At 37.2% G+C, this 13,557-nt stretch overlaps 1 protein-coding gene across 2 annotated transcripts in view; it reads right to left on the bottom strand.

Annotated features, from left to right (window-relative positions):
• Nucleotides 1–4,698, bottom strand: part of cplx1 (complexin 1) — a 58,761-nt gene extending 54,063 nt beyond the window's left edge. The window contains exons 1-2 of one of the 2 annotated variants that reach the window (XM_077247511.1): nt 4,615–4,698; nt 3,267–3,379 (exon numbers count right to left, since the gene is read on the bottom strand). In XM_077247511.1, the coding sequence (XP_077103626.1) occupies nt 3,267–3,297 (31 nt within the window). In that variant the 5' untranslated portion in view covers nt 3,298–3,379; nt 4,615–4,698. Of the gene's footprint in view, nt 1–3,266; nt 3,380–4,398; nt 4,575–4,614 lie in introns of those variants that run through there. The other variant, XM_077247510.1, reaches the window with a different exon arrangement.
• Between the last annotated feature and the right edge of the window lie 8,859 nt (nt 4,699–13,557).

The following is a 13,557-nucleotide window of genomic DNA, read 5'->3' as shown; positions in this document are numbered from 1 at the left end:
CATGCTGTAGCAGCTGGAGATATGCAACGTCTGCTCCAAAAAACAAACAAAAGAGCCACTGAGAAAACCGTGGTTGAATTTCATTTATAAATGTGCTGAAGAAAGTCATTAAAGTTTTATATATTTGTGCAAATCATTTTACGCCGGACTGCTTTACAAATGAGGGTCAGTTCAAAACTGGATTTGCACAATAGTTATTTCTGAAAGATTTGTATATTAACATGACCTATGGAGCCTATGGAGAAGTGATCCAGCTCTCAGATATCATCAAAAATATCTTAATTTTCGTTCCGAAGATGAACAAAGGTCTTACGGGGTTGGAACAACATGAGGGTGAGTAATTACTGACAGAATTTTCATTTTTGGGTGAACTATCCCTTTAAAGTTAGACATCAAGCTTCTTGGTATCTCCAATCTATTTATTATAACAATGAATGAATGAAAGTGCTTAACAATCATATCAGGGAATCTCTCCTCAACCACTACCAGTGTGCAGAATCCACTTGGATGATGTGAGGGCAGCCACAGTACAACGACGCCAGTGTGCTCACCACACACCAGCTAGAGGTGGAGAGGAGAGAGAAAAGAGAGAGATAGAGCCATTTCAGTGGATGGGGATTATTAGGAGGCCAGTTAGGTGGAAAGTGGCCAGGAAACCGGAGTTACACCCCTACACTTTTACGAGAAGTGCCATGGGATTTTTAATGACCACACAGAGTCAGGACCTCAGTTTTACGTCTCATCCGAAGGAATGAGAATGTATGCTTTCTAATATTTTTTTTTTTTAAGTGTATAGGGTCGCTAGCAACCCAAGGTATGTAATAGTGCAAGTATATTTTTTCTGGGCAATAATAATTGAATCTCCAATGACTCAATAAGGGCAATTCTCCTCAATGCCTGATACACAATATGACGTGATGTTTCTCTCATAATTACCGCAGGCATAAATCAAAGGAATACAAGTACCACCAGCAAAATTTAGCAATGGCTCAGCGATTTACTCCAGAGCAAGTACTGAATGCTATCATTGTCACTTGATGATGGATCTGGTTAAGAAACTGTCAGTGATCAAAATATTAATTTTCAAGACGTTGAAACCAATAGTTTTGAGAATATGGTTGAGATCGCAAATATGAGCCAGATCCTGAATGTGCTGGGAAAAAGAGCTCTGATGACAGTGATGATGGTTAAAAGCATCTGCTCAAATTGAACCCTTCCAAGTTCGAAAAGGTAATAAAATATGCTTTATTTTATTATTTTGTAATAGTTATTCAAATATCTGGGGAGTTTTATACTTTTGCGGCAGTTAGAGATCCATCTGTGTTAGATATAGATCCGGGTCGCTAAAGACCCGAATTTGTAATAATGATTGGGGAAACATTCATGCATTTAAGGGTTAAAGAGCAGTTGGGAAATTGATTTATCGTCTTGAGGAGATACTTTTTTTCATTGCGAAGACAAAAAAAAGAGAAGCCACAGAATTACCACAGACATAATAACATTTACAGCTGCTCATAGCTTGGGAGCGGAGAACGGAATTATGTTATATTTCAGACACACTCTCTAAGCAGTTGACCAATCGCAACAGACTGGGCAAGCTGACCAATCAGAGGAGACTGGGTGTTTCAGAAAGGTGGGCTTTAAAGAGACAGGAACTAAAACAGAGCATTTCCTGCAGATGGTGAAAAGAGGGGGTGCATCAATGTACAGTAAGAAAAATAATGAGTTTTTCAAACTTGAAATCATGTAAATGTATCCTAGTAGACCCCAAAAATTAAATTATGAACTTGTAAATTAGCATAAAATGGACACTAGCAATTTATATCTCATTCTTCTCTTCAGCCAACTGAAAACAAGATGCACCATGAGTGTCATCATCATTTGCGCAGAACCGAAGCCTGAAACTAAGCTTATTTACTTATTCTCTTGCTGCTCTGCCAGTACTGGTAATTCCTGAAGGAAATGTAAATCTAGTTATAGGCGACTTCAAATCTTTAAAACATTATAATCCAAAAACATCTGAAGCCAGGATCAATTTATCTTAGACACGCACTGCTACTCTTAGAAAAGGACGTGAGAGGATGAGAGAGGAAAGTTGGGAGTAAACAAGAAGCTGGGGACCACTTTTTCTTCAAGGGTGAAATGCCTTTCATTACAGCTCAGTGGATTTCACTCATTCTCTGTATCGACGGAGCAAGTGGACTAGGGCAGGACCCTCATGGGCAAAGCAGCCTGCAGCTGGTTAATGAAACAGGTCGTACGCCACCTTTTTATAGCACATCCATGCTAATAAACCATCACAGTCCTGCTCTCCTGACATCCCTCGGGACTGGACTGTCAATCTCTAAGCGCTTTGACGAGCGGAAGTCCGCACAGAGTGAGACGGAAAACATCCTCATTAAGAATGCAAAGGAGATTAATGAACCACATTTAGATGCAGTTCTGTTTGGACATTTAATACCAATATTTATGGAATTATTATCTTTTTGATTAGGCTAGGCAGAGCACATTGTCAATATTTGTAGTGATTCTAGTGGGTCTGGATAAAAAATATGTCTTGCAAGAATAATTAAAATGGAAATAATAATAATGAGCAAAAAGATTAATCTAAAAGTGTTATAGTAAATAGAGAAAAACATCTAAATTTACAGCTAGAAAACAAACCCCTTTATCAAGAAAACAACAAGCAGTGTGCGGGTGCTGCGGCAGATTCTGAAATACGTGAAGACTCACAACCTCAATCTGTGATGATACTGACCTGCCCAACAGATCAAGTGCTTTCTAACCCATCACAAGATTATTCTAAAATACATTGTTTGAATTATAAGATAAATTAAACTAGACTGAGATACAGGAAAAATCAACACTTGGTTCTCTTTCTATAAGTGCATGAAGATAAAAAGCAGCGCATGACAAGCAAGAGAAAGGTAATATATAAGATGATTGAACATAATTGGTACTGTTATGCAAGCATACATGAGTGTATAGTTTTGATAAAACTAAACTGCTCCTAGTCTTCTCTCTCTCTCACTCTCTCTCTCTCTCTCTCTCTCTCTCTCTCTCTCTCTCTCTCTCTCTCTCTCTCTCTCTGTGTGTGTGTGTGTGTGTGTGTGTGTGTGTGTGTGTGTGTGTGTGTGTGTGTGTGTGTGTGTGTGTGTGTGTGTGTGTGTGTGTGTGTGTGTGTGTGTGTGTGTGTGTGTGTGTGTGTGTGTGTGTGTGTGTGTGTGTGTGTCATGTTTGGAGAAAAGGAACAATCTGAAACTTACCTCCCAACGCTTGCTTCATAACAAAATTCATGATGATGGCTTTTTATTCCTGCCTTCTTCAATCAAATATTACATTCAGGTTAAGCTTTTCAAGTAGTTCCTTGTCGCCAGATCTAGAATGTGAAAAAAAAAATATTTGTATTAGTTTGTATAAAGAGATTTTCACTATAAAAAAGCAAAACATTGTTTATTAGTGTACCTTATATATATATATATATATATATATATATATATATATATATATATATATATATATATATATATATAGCGATTTTCTCATTAAATCGTGTGTTTGAAATGATCAAACCCAGTTATTTTTGGTGTCATACATGAATGCATTTTTATGTTATACGACAAAACATTTCTAAAGGCTGTAATAACACTGCATGGGATACACAATACTATCCAGTCGATTAATTCACAAGATGCGACATATGAAGGACAGTAAAGGTCAATATACCGTGCATACAGTTCACACAAAGTGCAGAGTTGTAAAATTACAACGGGCTACCATTAGTGGCTTATCGGTGCCTGAATGTAACTTAATCTTCACTAGGAAGAATAGCTTTAATGACAAGCTCCGGGATAAGCACACATCGTGTACATTTGAAATAAATCTACAGGGAGCGTTTGTTCTTCTCGCGGGGAATGACAACATTACATTGCAACCTGAATATCAAATAACATTTGAGGAAAAGCCATGTTGTGATGATCTTTTCTAATTGATAGAGTTTAAGACTGTAAATCCTAGAATGTAAATTTAAAGAATCTTATGATCCAACGCATGGCCCCGTTCTCTTAATCTGTGTGTAAACTTTCCCTCGTCCATCCGAATCGAAACCCACACGCTTATAGTCCGAATGCACCGACTCATCGGCTGATGAATGAGTCTGGATGAATCTCCTACGTTACTGTGCTCCTAGTATCTTCGTATGACTATAAATGCGTTAAGATAGCCCGCTTTAGTATTTACTCCCGTTCCCGATAGGTGCCGAAAACAAAATCACTTCCTCGTTCATTGAAGCTGATTTCAGCACCATTGCTGGCGGACAGCTCCCGCTCCATCCCACATAGAGCACAAGCCCAACGCTCGCATTCTACATTCACAAACACACATAAAGGTCATAATTACCTGCACGAGCGAATTCAAATGTTTCGAGAAGCTGAATAACTCCTCAGAAATTAAAGTTGAGCAGTAATGATACAGCGAGGCTTTAACTGCTCGTTCCTAACATCTCTAGTTTCCAGGCAAAAGAAGGACGTCCTTGTTTCTCTTGCTCAGAGAGGCAGTGTGAGTGTGTGAGTGTCTGTGAGGGGAACTGCAGCTGCCGCTGATAAAGGCACTCACCGAATCACATGGAGAGCTCCCATCTGAAGCGTCCCATGTTCTGAGAGATCAATTTTTAACGACCGTGGTCGTCGTGGGTAGGTGTCCTGCTGTATGTGCCCATTATATGCTTGTGCAATCCCAAAGCTATTCCAGCTGGGATGAGCTTATTTAAAGCACATTGCCTTAAGATGCAAAAGTCTTGTAGCATGCAAATGGGAACTGCATGGAAGGTTACGTATAGGCTGCGGTGTAATGCTTTTAGTGTTACAGTATGATTGAACGATTAAGCCGCCGGTTGCTCGGCATCACCTCGATTCGTCCTTGAAGCTCTTGGATGCGACTCTGTGTTTCCCATGACCAAGAATGATTTAAGAAAGTGTGACCGATATGTTTACCCCGTGAGCGTTATGAGTGCTGGTGAAGTGGTACAGATGTGCTTCTGGCTTCAATTAGCAGGTTGTGTTGAGTGCAATTGCATAATAGTTAATGAAACCATCTATCTCTAATAAACCATAATATATCTTATATCTATATACTGGTATATATACGAGGTGGTATTATGTTTATATAGACCTGATTAACTATTAATACAGTAACTGGGAATATTTAGCAAAATACACAGTAGCAGAAACACATTCACTCTTATAAGTTGACCTTAAAAAAATAAAGCAACCTATATTACAGTCTGTTTATTTTGAACCTTCTTCTGCCAACATTATGTTTGATTTTCAAAGCCGAGGTAGACATTATTTGCTTCTTAAAACTATAGAGGCAAACATATTACTCTGATGGATAAAGGAATTAAAATGCACATATACGTCAACACAAATCTTAAATACGGTGAGGTCAACAAAATGTAAATTCTGTAAACATATAAAATCAGAACCATATCAAGCTAAGTATCTAAGAAAGGTGTATATGTAGTTTTAGGGTATATGGCCATCAATGGAGAAAGATGCCGTTCGTGTCCAAATGGTGTAATTCTGGCATCTACCAGCAGAGGCTGAAATATTTGAGACCAATCGATTTGGCATGCTTTGACAAATTCAGTGAATAGTTCTCCCTCAAAAGTGATTATAGTATCAACCCAATGCCTTATAAACATAACTTATAAACACTCAAATTCTCTCCGATTTCTTGCCAATTCGACTGAAACGGCTGATCTGAAACGGCTTGCCAGATTTATTTCCATCAGACAGTCAGTAAATGGAAAGTGGGCATCTGTGGGTGCCTGTGTAGTAAGAAAAGTTTTTAATTTAATTAATGTAACCCGAGAACAAGTATTGAGGTGGGTGAAGCTTAATCTAGACTAAAAAAGTTTTAAAGTGAAGCTTTGACTGTTAGATCAGTCAAACTGCCTTTTGTTCCATGATATGACAAGAGAGAAAATCCATTGTGTATCTTATCTTAAATGTGTATGCAAACAAAATGCATCAAGTGTTAAGTACACAGACGTGAATTTGAAATTGTCATTAGATTGTCACGGGCTATATCTGTTCACACTGAAAACTTCCCTGCAAAACTTGATCTGGAAGGCTACAGGTAAAGTGACATATTGCAGCAGAATTTACAGTGCTCTCAGTTGTGATATATCATCTTTTACGATTTGACCTTCCTCTCTGTCCTTCTGCACTGCAATATTTTATTTGGCTTTGTATTCAAATCCACCGATTTGTACTGATGCCAGAAGAGAAAATGATTCACATATGGGGGAGTGAAGGCTGGTAATAACCTGGATTACAGACCGCAGTGGGTGTCAGATTCCCTGGGAATTTTAAATTTGACATTTTGAGACATTTCCCCTCCCACCGCGCTGTTACAAACAGCAGTGAAGGAGCATTCAGCCTCAATCAGCGTTGTCGCCCACACAAGAACCTCACAAATGCTAAACACTGCCTAAATACTTCACTTTCTGACCAACAGCAAGCAAACAATTGTAACTAGGACTATTGCAGTGTGGTGACGATGAAGCTATGTGGTTTTATTTTGCGAACAGCTGCGCTTTAATGTATTAATGAATGCTGCATCCTTAAATCCGCTCCTTAAATTAGAGATTTATTCCCCACATCTGTGTTTATCTGTGTTGGCTCTTTCTCTCTCACTTCAATCTAAATACATTAAAATGTAAAATGGCTGTGGGGTTGAATTGAGTAGCATTATAAAAACAGCCTGTCACACTTTAGCAGCTTTTGATTTCTTGTCTCTATTTGTCGAGTTATTGCTACCTAGAATTGGGGAAAATTGTGACATTACAGTCACTATCCAAACCGTCCATCTTTGTCATTTTTGTCTAATGATGATGGTTTTTCAGTGACACACATTTTACCATAGCAGACAAGTGAGCGACTGAAAATAGTCTGATATTAATACTGATTGAATTCAGAATTAGTTTTTAGCCAGCATTCAATTGATTTTGCAAAAAAAAATTAACCATTTTTTAAAATGTTGTATTTTTAATAAGTAGTAGCATCTATTTAATCTCCCAATTCATGGCCAAATAATGGAAAAGTAACCAGGAGTAACTCATTATTGGGTAAACAACATGAGTATCATTTCATTAATACTCTTGTGTCCTTCATCATGAGCCGTAGCAAGGCCCGCTGTATTGGTTTCATTTTTTAATCACGCCATAGTCAATTAAGGGAACAACCTTTACATTGGTATTAACAAAAATCCTAGGCTGCAAAATTGTCTAAATCATGGACTGTAGAAACCAAAACACCCACGCATCGTATTTTATAGCAAGTACCGCATCTTCCCCTCTTTAAAGAGAAAATGAAAAATAGAGAGAGGCAGAAAAGACAAAAGTGTTTACTGAAGTAATGGATGTTCTGACTCATCTTTCCAAAGAAACACCGATCCTGGCTTTTAATCTCTTTTCGAAAACGCTCTAATACTCAGGATATTTTCAACAGTCTTCTGAGTCTTCTATGTCCTAAATATGAAATTGTAACTGCAGTGCCAGAGTAATATACGACAACCCCAGACATTTCTTATGAAAGACCCATGACCCATCTTTTCTTGCAAAAAATGAGCCTTTGGTGAATGCTCCATTTATACCCGAACATGATCCCCTCACCTATGACCAATTCCCCTGTTAATTGTGGATTTTTTTCAAAACAGTTTAACCTCAATATTCTATAATCTTTTCACTTTTATTTTGCCTCTGTCCCAACTTTATTGGAGTGTGTTACAGCCTTTAAAATCAAAACTAGTTTATATTTACAAAACGTAATTAATTTGGCCAGTGAAAACATGTGATTTTATTTTGTATTTAATCAGTTAAATAAAGGTTACAGAAAAATTCTTGATTGTATTACATTTTACAAAATGTTCCAACTTTTCTGGAATTAGGGTTGTACTAAATGTGTTAATGCACTGTGCGAATGAACGTAATGTTTCGTGCAAACAACCAGTCTAACGGTACCCTGCAAGTAAATGTAAAAAACAACAACCAAAGAACAGGATGTAGCACAAACAAACACACAGTGAGGAGTAAGTATACAGAGCAATTTTCTTGCTCCAAAAATGAACTGAATTACCCTGAGTAAGCACTGTACTCCATCTGCACTTGTGTTCGTTGTTATTTCTTGGTAGTCGGTGTGCAGGTTTGCGATAATGACCATGGGTAAGTGGACGCTGAGAGACCCCTGAATAGGATGATTGCAATTTTTCATCCCACCCAGTCCCGTCTATTTCCTCTCCGGGAGGACGGATTTCAGAACTACACGTCATTAGGAATGGGTAAGAAATGGTCATTTTCCTTAACAAAATTGAATTGCCTCCGGGCTACAACTCTGTAATGTGATAAGATTCCTGTTTGATTATCACTTGAGGGACTGATTTTTTTTCATTAACAGCATCATCAAACGCCACGCTCAGAAAAACAAGTTGGACCATGAATTTTAAATTTATCAAGTCACGTGATGTAAAACAGGATCCTTAAGGTAAGAGATAATTAGATACTTTGGATTCCAGGCTCCTTTGGATTCCAGGCTTTTATGAAAGTTGGAGCATTTCAAGGGTTTAATAAAAATTGCTTTAATTATGAAAAATATGATAAAATATCTTATGTTCAATTAAACCCCCTGGGGTAAATATGAAGGCTGTAGTAAACAAACCTGCTCACGTCCTTGAGGCTGTGATGGTCAGGGTTGAGTTGTCACTCAATATGCAGAAACAATGAGCTTTATTAATAAAAAAATAAAACAAAAGCAAATCAAATCTACCCCGTAGGGGAAAACAGGATCAGGCAGGACAGAACACAAGAGTAGGTATATAACGATGACAAAGGCTACGTTCACACTGTGAATCATACGGGAGAACATTAAAGTAAGTGTTTGCGCTTTATTTATAGTGTGGTCTGCTGCGGAAGCCAGATAATTTATGCACAAGCGATATAAAAAAAACAAAGACAAAGATGCGGAAAAAAGAGAGCAGAGTTTTTCAACATTTATGATACAATCCCTCGTGTTTGTATAGAGCTGTCACTAGCTGCGTTTCCATTACACTTCAAATTGTGCAAATTGAAATTGCGAATTGAAAATACAACCAATCAAAACACGTCAAATTCGCAAAAACTCACATTATCGCAAAAAAGTTTTTATTCTCGCATCAGGTGATTTTTCAGGCAATTCTAGAAAGGAGTATTTTGCAAAACTGCAATGGTAGGGATTTACAGATGTCGCTCCAGAGGATAAGACTTTCACCTTTATTTCACCTACATTAATTCTTGGAGAACACGCCTACGTCTCCTTTGATTAAAAATAATGGCTAGTACGGTGGCTACGATGTATGTAATCCTACCAACATCCGTCGCCATGATTTTGGGAATGACTTATCGTGAGAGGGGGAAAAAATTCTGTTTTAGTCACATAACATTAGTTAATGAAAACAAATTATTTAGAAAATATCGCAAACATTTTGCGCAAATCTGTAATGGAAACCAGGCTACTGTAATATTGTAAGCTGACACATCACTGTCCTTCACTGACTACCTTTAGCAACTGTCTTGATAACTTTCGGGTATGTAAGTGACTCCCATGAACCCAGAATTGTAACGAATGGTGATCTAGAGTGATGTAAAATTCGTATGAGTTCCAATATGACTGTTCAGACTACGGTCACATTGCAAAACATCCGACCTGTATCGGATTTAGTACCACATATGGAGGTGGTACAAATTGGAATTGAAAATATCAGATTCCATGTGGTTTGTGCTGTTCACTCTGTCATGAGAAAAACAGATCTGAGTCACATATGAGCAAAAAAAAAAAATTTATATTTTCTGATTTGGCCCAGATTTGCAGTCTGATTGTTGCAAACCCGGCACAGGACTGAAAACAGGACTGAAATAATTGGGCAGCAAACAAAGCAGGTAATGAGGGAGGATAGTTTTAACCAATAATCGGTCAACAAGAAGTGCGGGGTTAGACAATAGACACAGGAGCACATGGCAGAAAGAAACAAACATGACAAGCCATGTGCTCACACCAAACAAAACTAAAGCAAGAGCACATGACCAGCAGACTCAATCACAAGCCATGTGCTCAAACAAAACACCAACATTCAGCAATGAAAGCTCTCACCGACTGCCTGTCCACACAAAACATGACAACAAGAAAACACACGGCTGATATAAACACGAACTACGTGCTACACAGAACAGAACACACACACGGACAGAGGAGCGCAAGGTCTGATCCGCACCCTCACCATGACAAGACAATGGCACCAAGACAATGGCTGCATGCGAAATCGCATACTTCCCTACTATATAGTGTGTGATGAAAGAAGTATGTCCAAATTCACGGCACTAAAAGAGTAGGCATAAAGCGGATGACCTACTACTTCCAGCGAGATTCTGAACTGTGCAAACAAGGGACACTTTACTATCCCATGAGGCATTGAATGGCAGTGAAGCGACATAACTCATGCTGGTCGGTCATATGATAATAACAACATTGCGGATGTAGTGCGTCTGGATTACATTCATACTACACTCATTCATACTATACAGAACATACTTTTTTAACTGTCGAAAGGTAATTACTTATTCAAAATAAGTACCTAGTCAAGCGAGTATGTGATTTCAGACACAGCCTATAGGAGTGTCAGAGCTCCGTCACCAAACCAAGAATAAAGTGAAGAGAAGTGACAGAACCCTGACAGTGCTGACAATCTTTTAGTTTACTCTGAACTGATCAGTATGTATTGTCTTCAGATGCACATTGAATCCACCTGCAATTTCAAGAGGATGGAAACTTGTCTATGTCAACCTTCAAAACATTGTTTGCTAATAAATGAAATGAGGATAGAAATGATCTGTGATATGCATCAACTTGCTGACTGTAAACTGAACTAATTCTGTGACAGTTCACCTTAAAAAAAAGGAAAATTCTGTCATCATTTACTCACCCTCATGCCATTTTCAAACCTATATTTCAAAATGACAATAAAATAATGATTACTGAATATTTTTTTAAACTTAAGTACATAAACCCAGGCACTTTACTCCAAGTTTTCTGAAGCCACATGACAGCTATGTGTGATAGGCCAAATTGAAGTCATTATTTATCAAAACTATATATAAGATTTCACGAGAGAAATATAGCAAAATCTAAATCAGTTTTTTTAATTGGTTTTAACAATGTATTGTTTGATCCAGTTGCCACACAACACTTTCATTCTTCCATAGGCAGCAATTGAGATAACAATGTCCAAGTATAGACCCTAATATCTAGCTCTCTCTACTTCTTTTTAGTCATGACTAATGGTTCTAATGATAGAATCCAATTCAGGTTAATCACACAAAATTGGGTTACCTATTTACAACAGGACAGAACGTTACTCTCTGAACAAGCCTGATCGGTTCACATTCAATCCTATATTTTGAAAATATATTTGCTGTAATTATACAGTAATAAAGTTGTTCTAAAGTATAATTTATATTAACAGTTCTGATGTATAATTCTGAATACAGTATTTTATCATAAGATATTAATGTTAAAACGTTTTAGTGTGAACACATTAATGTGCACCCTTGTACTGAAACAATATACGGTTTCACAACTGCTATACCTTTTTTTTTATCTAGTGAAATACAACAGTGTTGAGCTTTACATGGTTTTTGTTGTAACATGTCCCAGATAATAAGTCTATTCTGCTGTCTTGTGTCTGTTTTTTTCAGTTATTTTCTTTTTCTCTCTTGTCCCCTCCCTCTCTCTCTTTCTTACTTATTATACCTGGATCTAGGCTGTGCTTGTGACACAAACTGCCATTTGTTTTCATTAATGCTGTCATAACTAAGCAGCGTAAAAATATGAAGCTTTTAACAAGCTAAACCTCGAGCAGACAATGTTGCTTTGATGCAGATCCCACTGTTAGAATGTATGTTCTCTGAAGAACATTAAACAACGGGCCTCATTCACTAATAATTTCATTCAATTCAAATACGAGCGCAGAAAAAAATCACGCAAAATAGACGTGGGATTCGCCACAGGTGCATTCTTATATTTATGTATTAATTGTCAACCCAATACTCCTTATATTGGGCCCCCGAACCACTAGGGGGCCAAATTGCTCTCAAATATGATTTAATGAAGGGCTGTGCGATTAATAAAATTTGTTTTTGATTTTGGCTTCCAATAATTATGAAAACATGATGCTGCACTCCGTTCCTTTACACTCCTTTATTCGCCATCACCCTTCCTATATAATCCTAATCCTACTGTACATCCATCCAAATCAGTCCAATCCTGTAACATGACTGTCGTAATATAGCCAACAGTCTCCTGCCGTGCTCGATATGCACACAAAAATAAGAGTTAAAAGCATGTTGACTAGCACAAACTAATCAAATGCTTATATATTAGACCTGTGTATTCGGTTTTAAAGTGACAGCAGCATAAATAACCTGCTGTCTCTTTCATTTAATGTTAATCAAACAACAAAAGAAAATGAGAGTATCATTCACTGCTCTGAATAGTTTTAGTAACTTTAATAAGAATCAATGTACATTTAATTCATACAGTAGTCAGTGTTTTATTTTTTACATTTGATTATTCAATCTCTGTAAAGTAGGATATTGTTTTTAGGAGGCTAAATGGTTTATTTAAATTGTATTGTTTCTCTATTTGTCCTATTGATTGTAATATTTTATTCTTTTTTATTGTAAATGAGGCCACCTAAATCATGAATTCTCCATGAAAACATTTGTATTAGGCACAAATATGTGCCTTTTCACTTTCGTGAATGAGAGCCTATGTGTTTTGAGCACTGATCTTTGCAAAATAAAAAGTTGTAAGGAACCTAGCTATATGAAATATTAATAATCAATAATAACGTGTTATGATTAATTATGAATATTTGGGTCAGTTAATTGGATTTACTTGACATGGCTAAATCAATATTACAATCAATTAATCAGTTCGTCCAACAAACTCTTTTGATTATTAATTTATTCTAAGAAAAGGGTATCTTCCCTGGCCACAGAAGAATAATTATTTCTTAGCATGTACAGTGTTTTGAGCATGTAGCACGAACAAACCGTAAAGGGACTTCGTATTGCAAGCGAATCAGAACCAAATACATAAAGTGCATAAGTTGTATTTACTAAATCATAAACATAAATAAACTAAACACACACATATACAGAAATACAGAAATAGGTTAGTAATAGGATTAAATTGGAAACCGGAAAAAGGGACTATGAGAAGAACCATTAGAATTTCATTTTCACATTTCATTGAATTGAATACTTGCATTTGTAGTGGGAACAATTCTTGAAGTTGTTGAAAATTTAAGTCGTTGATGGTTCCGGCAGTGTCAAGTGGAAGTTGGTTGAGAGTTCTCTTTCTCCAGAAACACATGGCTGGTTTGTTCAAGGCGTGAGGCCCTGTTGAGGCCACGCCGAGCACTTTGTTGATTGGAGTCGTTGTTGGTTGAAGTCTTTGTTCCAAA

Source organism: Siphateles boraxobius, unplaced genomic scaffold (genome assembly GCF_051911475.1).
Source record: "Siphateles boraxobius isolate OS27281-9 unplaced genomic scaffold, OSU_SipBor_1 3, whole genome shotgun sequence".
NCBI classification, from domain to species: Eukaryota; Metazoa; Chordata; class Actinopteri; order Cypriniformes; family Leuciscidae; genus Siphateles; species Siphateles boraxobius.
Note: the sequence above shows the minus strand (reverse complement) of the source record. Positions and strands in the feature narration are given on the sequence as shown.